A 19,155-nucleotide genomic window follows, 5' to 3' on the forward strand; every position below is an offset into this window, starting at 1 on the left:
GAATCATGGGATTGGTCTCGTTCGGCGAGGATGCATCCGATGTAGTATCCTTGACATTTGGGGTGGAGCAAGACCTACATCCGGGGATTTGTAGCGTTCTCTGTACTTCTGTTCTTCAGTATTGGAACTAGTCTTCGGCAACGGAAGATGACGTAAACGGTTACACGCTAACGCAAGTACGGTCAAGTACGTATATTGAATAATACGCAAGGTGTGTTGCTGGATGTTTGTTTGCAGCCAGTTACGGTTACCCTGCTAGTTTTGTTACGCCGGCTAGCTGCCCTAGTCCTAGTGCTAGCCAAATGAATCTGCTTCCGTGAGCTGGACTCCTCGCTGCACCGCTAAAAGGAAATGTCAACTTGATATTCGTAGGTCAGCCTTTTGGGCTGTGGGCTAAGCTAAGGCGTTTCGGACTGATCGTTGGTGGGCGAAGTTTGCGGCTAACTAGCTAACTTGCTTCCTTATTGTTTTATTTAATTTAACGTTTTATATTGCATGTTTACTAGAAATATAATTTTTATTTGGCGATCCCCAAGAGGGTTGAAGCGTGGCGCGGGCCTTAATGCCAATCAGTGTCAAACATGCTTCATTATTTAGCATCGAAATAATTAGAAGAAACCGATTAGCGTGGCGACCTCGAACTCTAAATAACGTTAAATATGTGTTTTTTCACGGCGTTTTTAAAAGCCTCATATGCATAATTTGTTGTGGGGCAGGCAGCTTTGCAACATGTGAACTTTGAATTCGCGGCTTTTCACACGAAGTGAAAATTATAACGTAAAAATGAGCTGTGCAGTCATGTCGTCCGTATGTTTTACAAAATACTAATTATTAATGCTTTTAAATAACTGTAGAGACGCATTTTACACGCAATTAAATGTCCACGCAACTGAAAGACTTTCAAAACTTCAAGGGAGACATGGGAAATGTCAAAACTCTTCGTGCTTAACCAGACACGTTTGTAAAGTTGATCATTTCTGTAATGTGAAATGTGCTGTGTTCACAGTGATGGCAGAGGAGAGGCAAGGCGAGGATGTGGTGTCCGAGTTTCTGGGACAGAACCCTCACCTGGCCAGCTGGGTAGAGACCCTCCGGAGCCAGTGTGAGACCAACAAGCAGTGGCGAGCCCGACGGCAGTTTATCCTGAGAAATATGGAGGCCTTCCCCACTGTCCAGCCTGGTGTTGCTAGTCCCAGTCTTGATAGACTCCTGTCACTTTCCATGGTCTGGGCTAACCACATATTTCTCGGGTGCATGTGAGTGATGTAGCCCTTCCAAAATGGGTGTCACATCTGCTGTTTCTGTTGTTATTCTTAGTCCAGCTTGAAAGATGTCTGTTTATTTCATTGATCACCAGACATTTTAATTTGTTTAATATCGGATTTGGGCAAGTCAGTGAGAATAATTATTGCTTTAACACACCTCCAAGGGTACTGGTTCATTTCCTACCCTGTGTCTGTGTGTATGGGGGGTTTGTGTCGGTGTCTTCCAGGTTCTCTAGCTGAACTGGTTTATGCGAATTGCTGTGTGTGGATATGTGATGTACTTGCATCTCAGCCAGTGTGTCCGCTGCCTTGTGTCCTGTGCACATGGGATAAGCGTCAATCTCACGGTCACCATGCTTTGGAATAGTTATGACAATTTGATAGCCAATGAACAAGGATAATTACAGACTAACATAAAAAAAATAGGGCCTGCATCCCAGGCAGCACATGACATGAAGCAGGCAATCTCACGGCACATACACACACACACACACACACACAATCAAACACTGATTTAGATGTTTTAAAAATGTGTGAAACAGCAATTGGGTTGAGTTCCAGCACTTGTATGGATTTACCTCCAACTCTGCCATGCTGTATATTTTATAAAGAGAACAGGAGTGGGAAAAAAAGTGTGTCCTGATATTTTATTTGCAGTTATTCTCAAACCATAATGAAGAAGATTACGGAGATGGCTGAGGGGATTGTGGTCCGGGATGTTCCCGTCCAGAAAACCAGGGATGAAATAATGGGGAAAGGGAAGAGACCTGCGATGTGCGGTATGCCTGGGCGGCGTCTGCGTTGTGTTAGGGCCCCTCCCACGTGAGCCTGCATGTTTACTATACAGAATGCAACGCAAATGAATAATAGTAATAAGCAGTGCTCTAGAAATAGCTTAATAATTGGTTCTCGAATAATTGGTTCTCCAGGAATATCTAATTCTTGATTTGTCCATTTAATTCCTACAAATGTTATCGATGGGGGGAATTTATCCATTTAATTCCTACAAATGTTATCGATGGGGGGGGAATTAAAAAACACTTCCAGGATAGTGGTTCCCAACCTTTTGATGACTGCTGCCTGACGTACGTCACTTATTAATTTTACGGGATGGGTAGAACTGGCAGGTGCAGTCAGTAAAACTTGTCAAGATTATTTTTGGAAATTAGCCGGCCCCTCCCCAGACAAGGTATTGGGAACCCCACTGCTCAGGAGTGCATGGTCATCACCTGTACTGGGTCTTCCCCCCCCCACTAGCTGGTGTTTTTGTAATCAGGTCAATTTTTTTGTGGTTCTATGAATGAATGTTACATTTATATATCGTTTTCCAAAGGGTTGGATGTTTTCTGAAGGGATAGTTTGGGCCCAGCAGTGGCACAATCACCTTTCAGCTGGCCTGGGCAAGCAGTCTGGACTAATAGCACAGCTGTGAATTTAGTTCTGAGTGCAGTTACTCAAATATTTACAGTGTTACCAGGGAACACAGTGGTCTGAAAGCTGAGCAGTAGCCAGAAATTGTACCTGTTTTTTTGTTCGGTCTATCCAAGAGTCTGTAACTGATCTATTTCTTAAATGCTTATTCATGCTTAATTTTTCCGTGTGTTGTTATGGTCTGCATGCAGGGTGAGTAAATTATCGCATCATGCGTGTCTGGCAGCCTGTGCATGCACAGCCCACATTTTTATGTCTGGCATTATACACGTTTTCTGTGAATGTGCAAGGAAATTGAATAGGTGAATCCAGTAGGTGGCAGCACTGACTATCACACAACAGAGATCAATGAAGAAAGTGTTGAAGAAAATTAGTTATTATGACAAGGTGCGATCAGATTTTTCATACCATCCAGACACTATACCACAGTATACAACGATAATCCGGCATTATGAAATCTTAGTGACGAAATTTGCCAAGCGGGTGGGTGGCGGTCCTGGCTATTTTTAGAATTCCTCGCTATTCTGTAATTAAGCCTAATAATAATGTTAAAATTAAAAAACGTTCCTAAACGTTTACGCAATACACTACACCGCTTCTCTTTGTGTCTGTTGCAATACATCTGCCCTCTCCCGCTCTGGTGGAATATCATTGCAATATGCATGTGCTGACCTCCACTGTCTGCGTCATGGACAAATGCAGGTAGTATGCAGACGAGTCCCTGCATAAGGCTGCGCAGACCGTAACCACACGTGGAAAAGTGAAGTGAGCCCTAGGCGTAAGTGCGCCTGTGGCGGTAAATTATGATATTGCTACTTGTATCCACATCAAAACGATTCACAGGTTGGTTTCTGCTCCTGATTACCGGCCGCTGGCTGTCTGGTGTTTGTGCTGAATGAGAACGATTTCTTTAAAGAACCGAGGAAGGCGCTGGCATATGATTTAGTGTTTTGTGTTTTTACAAACATGCAGCGAATGGCATAGAAGAAGCTCAATCTGCATGAATAGAATGTGGTTTGTCTACAGTATTTCACTACATGAGCAGAGACAAATTGCCTGCCTTTGGCTAAATATTTTTCAGCGCCAGTTTTGACTGTTAGACTTGCAGTATTTTTTTCTTTGGAAAAACTTTAGGCTCAGATTTTATAATTTTGGGTATTAGAATTTTTTTTTTTATTATTCAATTTTGTCCGCCCCTCTTGCTGAGTAATAGGTTTAAGAATGATAGACCCAGACGGCGGAGAATAAAAATTATTGATGGCTCTTTGGAATCTTGTATTTTATGTACATTTTTGTTGTTTTTGAAGTTTTTCATTCTCTGTCCTTTCGCTTGGTTATTGACTGTATAGGGCGTGTTAAGGATGGGTCTGCTTGCTTACAGTCACCTGTGTGATTTCGTTGGCAGAGATCGAGGCAGAGAGTTCGGCGAAAAAGCCCAAGCCAGCAGCTAATGAAATCGAGAGCAGGGCTGGTGGGAGAGCCGGTGCTCGACCAGGAGCTGCGGCTGGGGCCAAACCCGGTCTTCCTCCGCAGGCACCCACAGAGCACCAGCCTTTCTTCAATCGCCTCTACAAGGCCGTGGCGTGGAAGCTGGTGTCAGTCGGTGGGTTTGGACCCAACCTGGACCACTTTGAGATCTTGCGCGCCTGCGTGGAGTCGTCCAAGGCCAACCTGAGCTGCGTCTTCGTGCCGCTGAAGGACATTCCCGACTTGCCGGTGAGCCGCACGCAGAAGGAGGGCCAGGTCTGCGAGCTGAGGTGCCAGACCGTCTACATGGGTACTGGCTACGGCCGTGACGAGAGCAGCGCCCGGGCCATGGCCTCCAAGGAGGCCTTGAAGGTCTTCCAGGGCCGAAAGGTGATGGTGAAAATCTGCCGCCGAAGGTTTCGGGGTCGGGACGTCGAAGACTTGGTGCTGTTGGACGAACAGCCACGGAACTCGGGTTTCCCCCCGGCGTTGGACTACCCCTTCCAGTCAGAGCAGCCCGTGGGGACTCTCTCTTAGCAAAGGCTTCCTTTGTGAAGCTCTCTTGTTCTTACCCATATGTGGAAGACATGATGGAACGATGGACTGTAGCCGCGATACATTCAGCAAATGAAGGAGCCGCAAGGACTGTTGTGAAGATCATTCTTATTATCATACAGGGTTGCTTTAGGGGTGATTAATTTCTCAGTTCTTAGGTTCAGCATAAAAAAAAACAAAAAAAAAAAAAACATTTGCTTTGTTGTAACCAGCTCAGCAGTGGCAGGTGAGTTTCCAGTTAGTGGTAAATGTAGATGTTTATGTTAAGTTTTTCAAGCACCCGTTAATTTCTCGACTGCAGCTTTTCAGGCCTACTTTGCATTAAGGACTTTGTTGCTGGAAGGTCTGCAGAAATCCTCCCTCGCCTGTAGCCTTCTGATGTCAAGACCTGCTGTAACTGCTGCTCTGTTCTTCAGAAGCCATGTGCACAAAGTACCGATGGGAGTTGCGAGGCTTCTGAACCCCCCCAGAGGGCGGGATTACCATCTCGTTTCATTTTCCCATTGGTTCATTGGTCCCCCCCCCCCCCAATGGGCAGTGATGGACAGGACACCCAAATCGCTGGGTTTTCAGACCTCCTATATTGTGTATCACTTGCCACACATACGGTTGAAGAATTACAAGGTCATGTGTAAGAACTGGCTGCTACTCAGAAAGAAAAGTGTGCACATCTATTTTACATTCCAGCGGTGAATGTGCACTAGCAGCAACTTCGAATAATGTAATGAGTATTAACAGCCGGTAGCTGTTAAGGCCACAGTACCGACATTTAAATCTGAATTCAGGGGATTGAACCCGTTGGGGAGAAAGTGTAAGCTTATGCAGCTCTGGTGTCAGACGTTAATTAAATTTTTGGTTTTGGGGAATAGCATATTATTTTTTTTACAGCTTATTTGAAGAGACTGATTCCGGCCTCAGCAATTATAGTGGATGTTTTCTCCCCATTTTGATGGAAAAATTTTGAGCCAAATGTCTATTTCAAAGTTGACTTTTAGATGGGCAGAGAGAATTCTGATTTCCTGTCTTTTTACGGAACGTGACTTTCATTTGTCGCAGGTCATGAGTCATGCTACAGTCACCATGTTAACAGTGACTGAGGGCACTTTGGCGAGATTGGTTTTAGTCGGGGTCAGAAGGTCGCGTCTTAGAAAGCTGGGTGATCGCATCTAAGTAATTGATATGCTTTTTGAAGGTCACTTTTTTTTTTTTGCGTGAAGGACTAGAAAGATCCAAATAAAAGAGAATAAAGGAAAATTCCGTGCAGTGATTTTTTTCTCCAAAATGTTTGGTCACCTTTGCTGTCCACGTGATCTCATGGCTGTTTTTCCTCATACATACTGCATTTCTCCTACCGTGGTCCATGTTTCCTTAATTTTTTTTTGATAAAGATAATTTTTCGCGGCGGCGATGTTTCGTTTAATGTTCGCCGCAGTTAAAGCTGACCAAATACTCTGTTTGTTTGTTGTTTGATCATCGGCTGCTGCAGTAAACCCTCATCCTTGCGTGTATGAAGGAAGCCTCCGTCGGAACAATGTAGGACAGCTGTTTGCGTTTCGTCTGTCAGCATCGCATCTGTGTTCTGTCCGCCATCGTCCCTGAAAGGCTGCCTTTGCTCTTCTGCGGTGTATTTTGCAGGAAAGAAAAAAACGCAGAATGAATGCTGACAGATGGGCAACCGAGTTGCATGCTTTTTCCAGTCACACTGGGCTGGTGCTTTTGGTTGCCCTACTCCCACAGCACCCCCCCACGGTGGCTGGTGAGCTTGATTGACAGGGTTCGGGTCTGTCCCACCCACTGCGGAGGCAGGTGAAGGACGAGCATAAAAAGATGATCAGTTGAATTTAGGTACTTTGTGAAAGCACCTTGTGATGAAACTGAGTGTTGGCATTAAGTCAGTAAATTTCTCATTTCCTTGTCATTTTGTATTTCTTGCATATGAATATGTTAATTTTTCAACACAACAGTCCTTCAAATTGCCATTAAAATAATGCAGGCATTAATTTTAATATTTGGGAAGAAAATTTCAAACACCCACCTTCCATTCCAGACTCAATATGTTTGTATTCACAATAAATGCTTATTTCATATGGCTAAGGCTCCGTTTAGACAAAGCATTCCATAAAGCACGGACTTTCTCGTGAAAGACAGTGTAGGTACACTTCGTTAAACATAGTGTATGCAGGTCCGGATCTGGACTAGCAGTAGCGGCTTCTGAGCAGAGAAATTAGGGAGGGGGACACATGGGCATTGTCATTTTCGGTTTGAACTACAGTATTTATGTGCTCCGCATAATTCTCTCCTGGTCATCTCATAAGACATTATTATTATTTATTATGTGATTTCTGTCAGGTGCTTTGGACAGACGTTTGCTAATCAAACATAAACGTAACATAAACATAAGCTACTGGCATATTAAAGGCAAATTTGGAACTCAAACTCATGAACTGGTATATAAAACCGTAAGAGCAGAACATGTAACGCGAACAGTAATATAGTGGAAGGAAGCTCCTTAGAGAGAAAAAAACATTAAAAGATAATTAAACGAGCTCACTCCGCTTTCACGTGCAGGTGGCCACAAAAGCCCCGCAGAAGAATATGATGGGAGGAATGAAATGAACGTGATTGGCAGATGCAGAACGCGCGGGCTAAAGGTGACCAATTGGGTGGGCAGAGCAGAAATTTGGGTGACATTTGGCATCGCCCACCGCTGCCCACCTCTAGATCCGGCCGTGAGTACCTGTGTGTGTGTGTGTGTGCACGTGCGCATATGCATAGTTGTGTGTGTGTGTGTATGTATGTATGTATATATATATACATACATACATACACACACACACACACACATAGTGCAAGAGTAAATAAGTCAATGCAGACTGAAAGTGAGCCGCTCTTAACATTTAATATATAAATTACGCCGGTGACGATTGCAGCTGTTTCACCAATATTCTATATCTGGTTCATTGTTTGAAGTGAAATGGAACGAAATAACATGTTCTATTTAAAACAGTCGCATAAGATACGTCTAAAAACAGAACGGATCGTTTTAATTTCCCAGCTCACTGTGATTAATGTGCCTTAAAAAACCGGTTTGAATTATTTCACAAATTTTATCTGTCCGTCAAATGCATTTTCCTTAGAGCTTCTCCTCATGCCTTGTTCCTCCCACGCTTCGTTGGCAGCATGTGTAACGTGAAAGTGGCTCAGAACCATGCCTTTTAAACTTGGGGGTGTGGTGAGAGGGTCACCTATCATTCTACTCAAATAAGAATTCAGCGGTGACATAGGCTGCTCTAGAAAACAGGACAAGATATTTTAATATTCTTTATGCTCACTTTCAAATACAAAATACAATACTGTGCACAGGACGAATATGCCTATTTTAAGTAAATTAGTAACAGCAGCCGTGATTTTTAATATTTAATTTAGTAGGCCTAATTCTATAAAATATACAAATCATATATGTACAATATTTAGTATATATTATTGTTGTTATTATTATTATTATTTAGTGGGTTTTGCATTCGACCCCAAAGTCAAATAAATTTCACAGCATTCTCGGTATTATAAACATTTCAGCAGGAAGAAGTTGCAAAATGCCCCGCGCGGACAGTCGCACATTTTGCCGATCCTGGATCCCTTTCTCACCGCGCACTGCCTCCCCACGTCGCACTAGGCAAAGACGGACAGATAAGCGACAAGTGTTAATACACATCTCCATTCAATCTGACTTTTCCTTTAGATACACGCAAAAAAAAGTTAAGTACTTCATGAAAATGTTACTGTGAAATACAAACAGCTTTATAATCGTTAAAATGCATGCTAAGGCGTGGTATTGTTTTATTTACCGTAGGAACTTGACCAAATTTCTTTTCCCATGATGGAATTCGTTTAGTCTGTAGCTTTTCCAAGACTTCTTGAAGAGCCCCAAGCTGTTAAAATAACAAAATACTTAAACATATCCACACAAACGGATGAACAAATATTTATATTTTCGTGGTTATTTTTTAGGATTTTTATTATTTTATTCATAGCTGCTCCAGTTGTCATGCACACAGGCATTCAAGGAAACGTTTTACTGGAACTTAGGTCAAGTACTTGTGTGTGCAGAAGCAGATCCACGAAGCCTTCATTAATTTTGTATCAGGTAGGCAAACATCGGTCATATTTCATGCATCCAGAACACTGACAATCAACGTGTGTTTGAGTAGAAATGTTATCCAGGACATTGCTACAATAACGGATTATAACTTACAAGCTGCTTTTCGGTGGTCAGATTTGGGTCTTTGGGGTAGAAATCTGTTAGGGCTCTTTCGTCCAAGTCCAGCTCCTTATCCGAATCCTTAGTTTCAGCCCTGGTGACTCCGAAGAGCAGCGCGGCGCAAACGACGGCTTTGGTCCAAAGCTTGGGGTTTTCCATGGTCCTGTATCGAGAGGAGACGTGAGACATTCCTGCTATAGCGCAGAAGCGATTGAAACACCCAAACCTCCCAGACAAACCGGCTTTTTATCTGCTCTAAGTGCTTTGCGCTCATATTCAATTCGTTTGCCCCTCCTCAACCACTGACTTCTTTAGTAGGCTGCGTAAGTACGGCGCGTGGGTGAATCATTGCGTAAACACGACCAATTTATACATGTTATTAATGATACCCCCTGCTTGTGTGCATTTTACTTGTCATAACCCGTTCTACAGTTTAACCCATATCAAGTTTATGGTTAAGCAAAGCAACCCCTGAACACTTAATGCGGTAAAAAAAAAAGCAAAATACCTTCCCCTTGAATTGAAGAACAATTCTCTCAAGTGCTGGGATATTAGTCTCTATAATGAGTTAGATGTTAATCAAGGAATTCCTTGAAACAGAAGATTAACGGAAGGAGTCTTACTGCTAGTTTACCTATAGGTTTTAGTCTTTGTTGTCATTACTACTATTTCTGTAGTCATTTCCGATTTAATGAAGGGCAACGCGTAATTGAACGATTTAAAGCAACAGGGAAAGCAAACAGTGATACGCATGTCCTTTTTCTGCTATATATGTATTTAGTACCCTGTTCGCAGTAGAGCAAGGCCATAAACTAAATATAACTAACCTGCACACCTGATTCAACTAGTTATCGGCGTGGGGACTAGATGGATACTTTTTCCTCACAGTCGGTGGGTGGTATATTATAGTTGCATGGAATATCTGTGGATGAGCAAGGAAAATTTTGGGGATCCGCTGCATTGGTTTAATGGGGCGACGTATTTCGAGATATTGAATGGATAACTTATTTATGTATGAGTCACCACTGATTGTCATTATCACGAGAAAAAAACCCTAAACCCTCAAACCAATTCAGGTGTCCTAAAAATTATTGGAACCCATCGGAATTTTTCATTTGGAATTACCACAATTACGTTGCGTTCATCTCTTTCAGTTTAAGATAAATATTGCGGGTTTTTTTATTAACTACACAACAAAGTCCTTTTTTCTGGGCTACATTTGAGTTAGAAAAGTTGTCATTTTGGCATTGATCTGCGGCCTCTATTGCAATCGATGGAGACGAGATCGCGAAAGGAAAGAAGAGGCGACTGATAAACGGTCACGCAAGACTGAAGGGCCGCAAAAGTGTGACTGGCGCAGATGTTTGGTCTGGTTGATAGCACGTTGGCGGAAACTAAGGATGTGATGCTGAAATATCAACTCTTTTGACCTTAATGTTTCATTTTGAGAATCAGTTTTAGCATAAGAATATCGATTTTTTTATTGACTTTATCAAATGATTATATTAGTATAGGGAACAAGGCACAAACTAGGCGCTACTAATATAGAGATTGGCATGTGTGCTAAACGTTGGCTATAATCAATAAACAAAGGACGCAATAACTTGTAAATTACATCACTAACATGCGTCTAATGTCTGTTATCAAGCTGTAAACTCCTTATATACTGTAAGTCATGGTGAGACAGAGATGCTTCGCAGAGTTAAACCTGTTTCCCCCTTGTACCAGCGTTTGCATGGGGTCTGCAGGTTCGGTTTATACCGTTTAAAAGTTTTGTTATGGCTACCCTGATACCCGTATATATACTAACATGAAATCATTGCGGGGTTGCATTCTGATCTGACAGCGGTCTGAAACAGCCTGCTCTTTTTCTGGAGGTTCATTCAAACTCCTTTAATAATGACATTCAGAGACAATGGCTGATGTCGAACTTTAGTGTTTGGTTTCTCGGTTAATTGCAGCTGTGGTCATAATTTGGTTTGCAGGGCTGCCACATCTCACGCGTCTGGCGTGACTTTCAGACTCACATTCACGCAAGAAATCTTACGGTAAATCTATATTATTCCATTTTAAACCTAACATTAGCTTCATCAAAAGCTTTGATCTATTTTGCAACCCCTACAGACCATTTATAAGGCAATAAAAGTATTACATACGCGTAAATACGTGTGCATTTCTCCAATTGAAAATTGCACCCCAGTCAGCTGACCAAAGCTGGCTAGCTCATTAACTTTCAATAATATTGTAGCGCTGGTGAGTATGGAGGGATTATTCGGACTAAATAAACATGTGCATTAATAAATAAACGTATTATGAAATGATAACGGTAATAAATAAATGATATGAAATGTGAGCATAAAAATTGTATGTTAAGAAAATTGTCTTTCTGTTTTTATTTACCTAATTATTTATTGCTGGCTTTATTTATTGATTTATTTGTTTGTTTGTTTATTTTGATGATGCCGCACATAGGTCTATAATAAGCCTTGAAATGCAGACTGTCACTTTCACCCATCAAAGTTTTGAGGGAGGGTTCCAGTGAATACAGGTTTTTGATTGGTGGATCATTCACTAGACAGTCTTATCCAGCATAGCACATTGGTTATAAAGTAATTAACTTGCATCCGCGATTTCATTCCGCGGTGTACCGCAGTACGAACTAAAAATGGTGAAATCTGCAACTGTGTTTTCGTTGTTCATCCGTCCTTTGAGGCGTATGCAAAGCATGGTTTTAATTGCTCCGTCATCCCTTAATACATCATATTTTTAATTTCTCTTGAGGATTTGGCTAAAACTTCAGAATCTCTTTGAATCATTCAAGAGAGCACAGCTGTATAGTACTGTATCATAATGTACAGTGTATTTTACTGTTACCGTTGTTAATGTTAGTAATGTCTTTCTGTGAGTAATTTATAAATTACCATATGTAAATACACGAAATGAGGTATATATATGCCGTCCGCGGAACTTAACCCATCAAGAGCTTACTATAACTGATACGAAAAATACTTATTGCTATAGATGAAATAACAGAACAATATAATAGACTTCAGACAGCAAACTGAAAGGTTGTGGGAAGAAACTGCAATGGTGGCAGCTCTGAGTGCAAAGGAACGGGCTACAAACGACAATACCTGACTGCGGCCTAACACGTCTCCCACAAGCATAGTTGCTAATTGAATGAGTACAACTATTTCAGTTGCTAACAGGAGCTGTCGGGACACGGGCGCCTGCACGGCCATCCTGTGAAGCTGCGTAGCAAAGTAATTCAGGACAACTTTCCGTGCGCTCATATCCAAACGTGCTTTCATGTGCGGCTCATTGCTCGATTGCCCCAAACTGCAAGCACCAGAGGCGGGTCTCTTGGAAGCACTCAGTCAATCACTGAGGCCTCGGTATTTTGATGGGTGAAACTGACAGCTAGCATTTCAATGCTTATTTCACAACATGTGCGGCATCATCGAAATGAATGAATGAAGGAACGAACAGACAAACAAATAAATAAGTAAACAGAAAACCGACAATGAATAATAAAACACGACGAAAAACAATTTGAACAGATTTAGGTTTATTTATGCTCACATTACATATCATTATCATTTATTTATTGCCACATTTCGCAATGCATTTATTTATTAATGCACACATTTATTTTAAAACTCCGAATAATCCAGGAGAGATGGCTCTGCAGAGCGGACTCTGTTTGCATTTCCCAGCATGCTCGTGAGCCCTGAAAATAGCCCCTGTGTTGTGTGTTATAAGGACTATAATAAGGAGTATAAGAAAGAGCGCTCCCGCTTAACCGAAGCCGTCTTCTCTCGCCTCTCTCGCACCGCAATGCCTGGCTCTTCCAAGCACTACAATGCTACAATACACAACATTATTCACCGATAAAACAATATTAGCAATAGAAGGATTATATCTATTAAAAAAGGTTATATCTGAGTTTTTACAAAGGAAACAGACAAGTGGACATGATTTAATGCCCCCATTCCCCCCCTTTTCTAGAACCATCCATTTTCCAAACCGCTTATCCTACTGGGTTGCTGGGGGTCCGGAGTCTATCCCGGAAGCAATGGGCATGAGGCAGGGAACAACCCAGGATGGGGAGCCAGCCCATCGCAGGGCACACTCACACACCATTCACTCAAGCATGCACATATACAGGTAATTTTTGCAACTCCAATCAGCCTTAGCATGTCTTTGGACTGTGGGGGGGGAAACTGGAGTACCCGGAGGAAACCCCACGACAACATGGGGAGAACATGCAAGATCCACACGCGTGTGACCCAGGCAGAGACTTGAACCCAGGTCCCAGAGGCGTGAGGCAACAGTGCTAACCACTGCACCACCATGCCACCCCCTTTTCCCAAACATTCTGCAATATACATTATTTTGGTAGATGAAAATGAGCAGAGGTGAATTCCGTGTCGTATTTTAAGAGCTTTTAAACATAACGGACATTGCCATGGAAATCGCTCGCTCCAAAATCTGAACTTCTTTTAGATCAGAGTGTTCAGATTCCAGTAACCTGGTCGCAGCTGGGGTGTGGTGTGGGGCCTGGCAGTGTTAGTGGGGGCGGCTGCAGGGGCACTGGCCTCGTTAATCCTGGCTGTATTGCTGCTGCGTCCACTTACCCTCATCTGCAGCTTCTTCTGGAAACAGCATCACAGGAACAAGGCCCAGCACTTTACACAAACACACATACACAGAACTGAGAATACAGGTTTGGCCTATGGGCCTTTCCCCGTTACTCAGATCTCACCTGACCAGAGCCCACGTACCATGGCTGAAGGTCACGTCAGAACCTGGCTGCACTGCCATCAGTCCAAACAACATCACGATTTTTAGTGGTTACATGCATATGATCCCAATCAAAGATTTCAAGTGTCACCACTGTGCCACTGCAGGTCTTTTACACGATCACTAAATACCCGTCTTTCACCCGCAGGTGCGCCCCCCCCCCTCCCCCACGCTACGAAGGCAGGCAGCTTTGGTGAAAACTGGGGAGGGAGAGGGGAGGAATATATTTACCTGTGGCCAGGATTTTGAGTATCAGCTGAAGGACGTTTGTGTGTCATTTCCTGCTCTTGTTGTTAGAGTTGTTTGCTGAGACTGTGCCACAAACAGGAACTCCTGTGCAGTGCCATACAGGAACATCTGGAAAGCAGGGAGGGCATGCATGCTGTGTCGGTCATGGACAGACTGTGTGCTCAGGGCTGGACTGGGAGGCTCGATTAGGCTGAGAATTATAACTCCAGGCTACCATAATCTGGGAGCCTTAAGTTAGGCCACTACAGACATGCCAAAGTTGTTCATGCACGCATGAACTCTCAAACCCACAAGCACTATCTAATACACACTCTCACACTTCAACAGACATGAGGCCTATTTATGATTCAGTGTCAGTACTTAGCTGACTGTCACACCTATATCGCCAATACTGACCTAAATCAGTGGCATCAGGTTCTGTGACATTCTGATTCCTGAAAAGGCATTTTTGTTGATAAGTAAACCCTTTAAAGTCACCCTCTGGTTACTTTGAGATCAGTGCAGTGCAGAGCATCAGGTCTGCAGTTGGTGTTGCTATTGCATGCGGGAGATGTTGCATCAGGCGACAGAGATCTTCCTTTTGTGGGAGTCAGACCCCGAAGTTGAGGTATTTTCAACTTTTCCAAACATTAATTATCCCAGAGGCGGGCATTTCAAAACATTAAAGAAGATATTTTAATTATAAGTGTGACACAAGTGATTAAGGTTGATTTGATTTAATGCTTTTTTAAAAAACGTGCTTAGATTAAGTAAACTAGCAGCGTCAGTCCGTGGAATATATATTTCTAAAATAAATTTTGATAGTAGCAAATCGTGTGTGATGTAGCTGCTGAGCTTATTAAGGGCAGACGTGTGTCTGATGTTCCCACTGTGTTGCGCAGAATAAAAATTCATTCTCATCTAGATAAGAGCTGCTGACGTATTTAGTTTAGACCCATTATGAGAGAAAGTTTACATTCCCCCTTTAAAATATCAACAGAATTTAAGTGACTCTGTGTTCAGAACAACATTTATCTCGCCGCTTTTGTGCCACTCAGATTCGAAGTCTACGAATGAAGTGTTTTCTAAAGTCAAATGTAGTGGGATAATGGTAATGTTTATCATTTTATTTGTGAGAGATCTATTTTCTAGCACCAGTACTAGTAGGTACTTGTAGGGTTTTCAGTATGTGACAACAGTGTTCCTTATTCATGCAGTAAGTTTGACAAATTAATATATTTTTGGTGGATACGTATTTTAAACTAAATTGTTGCTTTTATATTTTGTTCAGTGCAAATAGAGTGTTTTTATTTATTCATCGCCTTAACTACCTGTCGCTGTCGCACCACACCTGTCACTTTGCTCTGGGTCGGCCAGGACCGGGTATGAACTGGAAACTATTAAGAGTTATTATAATATTTGTCCGACATGTAATTTTGAATATAACAATTTGTGTGTATGTGTGTGTTTGTAATTATTACATTGTGGGAACCAGACTTTTACCTCAATTTAAAAGATTCTGTGACTGCAATTAAACAAAAGACCAAAAGTCTTGTATTTTATTGTTTCCTTATTGATATGGTTAGGGCTGGGTAGGGCTTAGGGTTGCCATGTTGGGATTAGGATTAGGGTTATGGCCATGGAAATGAATGGAGAGTCCCCATAACGATATAAAAACATACAGTGTGTGTGTGTGTGAGAGAGAGAGAGAGAGAGAGAGAGACTCTGCGTTATGGGAAACATAAATGCTCTTTGAATAAGTGTATTATTATTTAGCGGTTGCTAGGATCAAGAAATGACCTGAGCGCTGCTACATTTACATGTTTTTTGCTTGTATTATTTGAGAAGAGTAACAATGCAGCCTTTTAATGCAAGTCCTAAGTATAAGGCAGGTGAATTTGCCGGGTTCGCTTCACTATAGCAATCATTTAAATGTTATCCTTTAATGTCGGCTGCTCCGTACTGTCTTTATTTCGTCTCCTCCTTTGTAGATGACTAAGATGGTGAATTTCAAAATGTCGCACTTGGGATGACGTGACTGCGGTCCTACGTTTCTCCGTGACTGTCGATGGTAGCGATTTTCTATATCGATTCGGAAGCAAGAACAGGAAGCCGCTTACATTTGAGTTGCTGTACGGGAGGCCTTATCAGGCAGAGCACACATTCGCACTGCTGACTGATATTGTCGTACGCCTTTTATCCCAGATTAACTCTAAATGAATTCAGGCTTCCTTGCTTGAGCACGTCTGTTGTCTTTTTGGTGAGCACCTCTACCAACCTCTGATCCACCCTCTTACAGTCACAATCTCCATAGGTTATACATCCCATTTTTAACTGCAGGCCTGATGGAAGTGCTCTACTCCCGCTACATCAATCCAACATTTCAGCTCTGAAGCCCTAAGGAGTCCTTACAGAGACTCCCGTGTGAATCACATGGTCAACATAACGGCTCATTATTACTTAGGAATGAATGAGTCATCCTGGTCGGTGCGATCACAAGAAATTGGTTAAAAATGGCCTTTAAACAAGTAGTGGTTTCATCTTTAACGGTATGTGATTAAACCAACTGGGGGATTGATTTGGGCTACATCTTCGCCTCCTCATGTAGGCTGGGTGATGGAGTTAGAGACACCAGACCTATAATTGAACTGGGTGTTTAATTAGTTTGGCATCCTTGGGGAAATGGCAGTTGATATTCTTCTTATTTTCTTCCCTCCAGCCTGATGTTAATTTCGTTGTTCAATATGAAGGTCGAGTTGTTTGAGCTCCTTGTTTGAATGCTGTCTGTGGGCAGAGATCATTTTATGGGCAGCGGGGGTGGTGGGGGGCGGGGGGACAGGTAGCCGCTGTCGGTCTGGACTGGTCTCTTGCTGCCCTGTCACGCATTTTCTCTTTGACAGAAATTGATCGCTAGACCTTCCGGGATTCTTCTCCAACTCATTAGTTGTGATGAAAGCGTCTGAATCCAAACTTCCCTGCCTATGATTCTTTGGGAAGAAATCATTGTGTGAGGCTCCTGCCTTGATAAACTCTGTCACATTTTCGTCTCACCTTTGTCTTCTTCATAAGCCAATGACAGAACCCTCATATATCAGAATGATGGGCAGTAGGAACAATATAGTCGCAGTTTTCCTACAGCCTAGAAGAGAACTCCTGTTTCGGCAGAGGGACTATCCCACCTTCCATCATGCCTCCTGTAGCCTCTGTTTCTAATCTCCTTTTCCACTAACGATAAACTTCCTTCTCTTCTGTTGGGCAAATACAAAATATCCGGAGCGAAATTCCATTCCTCGTCCTTAGTCCAGTGCTGTGAATCGGTGACCATGTGCTGCCTGACTGCAACTGAACCAACCCGACTGGTTGAATGAATGGATGGATGGAGGCGACGTTTACTTCTCAAGACATCCAAAGCGCTTTACAGAAGCAATGGGGAGCCGCTTCACCCAGCACCACTGTGCAGCACCGACCTGGATGATGTAACGGCAGCCATTGTGCACCAGTACGCTCACCACACAGCAGCTAAGGTGATAGCAGCTAAGAGGCAGGCAAGAATTCACCAGTTAGATACTAGATGATTAGGAGGCCAGATCTGATAGGGCCATAGTGGGCAATTTTAGCCAGGGCATCGGGCTACCACTCCTGCTGCTAAGTGTTCTTAAGTAGCAGGGTTCATAAATCTTCCTGCCAGCCAGTGATGCTTGATGAAGGATCTCATTGCCATGTATCTCTAAGCTACTGGGCCCTGAAAAAGGCTCAGAAACCAAAGCCAGAACCCCATGGCTGACGTTAAAGTGTGCTACAGCCCACGAAGGCCCTGCGATGGCACATGATGCTCTGTTAGATTAAAGCAGGGGTTTGCATCCAGCATGGAGGAGAGAAACATTCTCTGTATCATTCCTATAAATGCATGAACAGATGCTGGGAAGCAGCCCCCTTTTATTGTGTGACATTAAGCGTGTCAGACTGAGGAATGACGACCTGTTATACCCAAATCTTTCATGTTATACATTAAAGTCAAAACCATATTGACTGTACTGAATAATTCATTTACTAGTCATGCCTGCGTGCAACAACAAACACATTGTAATGCAACAGTGAATCACTAAGAAAGGTAAGAACACTTTATTTGTGTAGTTTTTGCGTTTCATTTTCTGTCTTATTTTGAGCTTTCTGGCTCAGTGTTTCTCAACTCGGCCCTTGGGGCCCCCCAGACAGTTCTGCTCCCTGCCAGACCGTCCACATTTTTGCAAAAACACGGACCATCTGGGGCTCCTCAAGGACCAGGTTAGGAAGCACTGTTCTCATATACAATGGCACAGTCTTCATTGCTCCATGATGATATTTCTGATAATCCTAAGAGTGGACAAATACTTGGTTACCAGAGGAATCCTGTATCCTAAATAAATAAGTCCAGAGTGCTTTAGACTGGTGTAACAAATCTTTTAACACACCTTGACATAAACCTGTTATGTTCACCCTGAGTATCTGCGCGGTACCCACCATTGCTCTTTATCTCCTATGTCCTCGTAATGCCTCGTACTGCCTCATAATGCCTCATACTGCCTCGTAATGCCTCATACTGCCTAGTAATGCCTCGTACTATCTCATAATGCCTCGTAATGCCTCATAATGCCTTGTCCTGCCTCATAATGCCTCGTACTGCCTCGTAGTGCCTCGTACTGCCCTGTAATGCCACATTTTCTCTCTGCTTGACAGCCACATAGATTTCGGCAGATCCAGCAGTTGAGGAAAAAAAGGATAAATCATAGAGCTGAAATACACTAAGAATCATGTCACAGAAATACCCCTTTTACTGCAGTTTGTGCTAGTCGTACATTTAAATTATTCAATCTTTTCCAGTACAATAATCCTGCAGTCTTTTGTTGCTCTTAGTTTTCCTGATGATGCTGTAGCTCAGACAGGTCAGCATGCATGCAGCTATCCAACTCTGCCTCCTTGTTGTGGGGCTGAAGCCCTGAGGTCAGACCTTGTGGACATTGGTTTTATCCTGTCAGTTCTGCTGAGTGTCAACCTCAGCCCCCCATCTCCCCTCGATGCTCCTGTGCGTCATCTTGAGGTAATTAGAGGTCTTCCAGAGGCATATCTGCCCCCATTCCCAGCTCTCTCACTGCCCTAGACAGCTTTATT

General features: G+C 42.9%; 2 protein-coding genes across 8 annotated transcripts; one reads left to right on the forward strand and one right to left on the reverse strand.

Moving 5' to 3' along the window:
- Positions 1-28: 28 nt before the first annotated feature.
- On the forward strand, positions 29-5,972 carry LOC125751891 (CDKN2A interacting protein). 7 transcript variants are annotated; one of them, XM_049031293.1, is made up of 4 exons: positions 29-176; positions 1,007-1,256; positions 1,923-2,044; positions 4,102-5,972. In XM_049031293.1, coding segments are annotated over exons 1-4 (972 nt in total). In that variant the 5' UTR covers positions 29-175; the 3' UTR covers positions 4,701-5,972. The 7 variants fall into 7 exon arrangements, with proteins under 7 accessions (XP_048887250.1, XP_048887249.1, XP_048887253.1 ...); XM_049031292.1 differs by having other exon boundaries at positions 56-186; XM_049031296.1 differs by having other exon boundaries at positions 153-211.
- A 1,868-nt stretch (positions 5,973-7,840) lies between these two features.
- Positions 7,841-9,306, reverse strand: LOC125751814 (cocaine- and amphetamine-regulated transcript protein-like). The gene is made up of 3 exons (XM_049031141.1): positions 8,971-9,306; positions 8,564-8,647; positions 7,841-8,387 (listed from the first exon to the last, which is right to left on the reverse strand). Exons 1-3 carry the CDS (start codon positions 9,163-9,165, stop codon positions 8,280-8,282), a joined length of 387 nt encoding a protein of 128 aa, XP_048887098.1. The 5' UTR covers positions 9,166-9,306; the 3' UTR covers positions 7,841-8,279.
- Positions 9,307-19,155: the final 9,849 nt, after the last annotated feature.

This window comes from Brienomyrus brachyistius, chromosome 11, assembly GCF_023856365.1.
Source record: "Brienomyrus brachyistius isolate T26 chromosome 11, BBRACH_0.4, whole genome shotgun sequence".
Classification (NCBI taxonomy): Eukaryota; Metazoa; Chordata; class Actinopteri; order Osteoglossiformes; family Mormyridae; genus Brienomyrus; species Brienomyrus brachyistius.

Excerpts from the sequence above, each read along its gene's own strand:
- LOC125751891 (XM_049031291.1), top strand. The coding sequence starts at position 835 with ATGCTTTTAAATAACTGTAGAGACGCATTTTACACGCAATTAAATGTC. Across the intron at positions 1,257-1,922 it reads CACATATTTCTCGGGTGCAT|TTATTCTCAAACCATAATGA; the intron begins GTGAGTGATGTA and ends TTTTATTTGCAG. Across the intron at positions 2,045-4,101 it reads GAAGAGACCTGCGATGTGCG|AGATCGAGGCAGAGAGTTCG; the intron begins GTATGCCTGGGC and ends TTTCGTTGGCAG.
- LOC125751814 (XM_049031141.1), bottom strand. The coding sequence starts at position 9,165 with ATGTCTCACGTCTCCTCTCGATACAGGACCATGGAAAACCCCAAGCTT. Across the intron at positions 8,648-8,970 it reads TGACCACCGAAAAGCAGCTT|CTTGGGGCTCTTCAAGAAGT; the intron begins GTAAGTTATAAT and ends TTATTTTAACAG. Across the intron at positions 8,388-8,563 it reads AATTTGGTCAAGTTCCTACG|TGCGACGTGGGGAGGCAGTG; the intron begins GTAAATAAAACA and ends GTCTTTGCCTAG.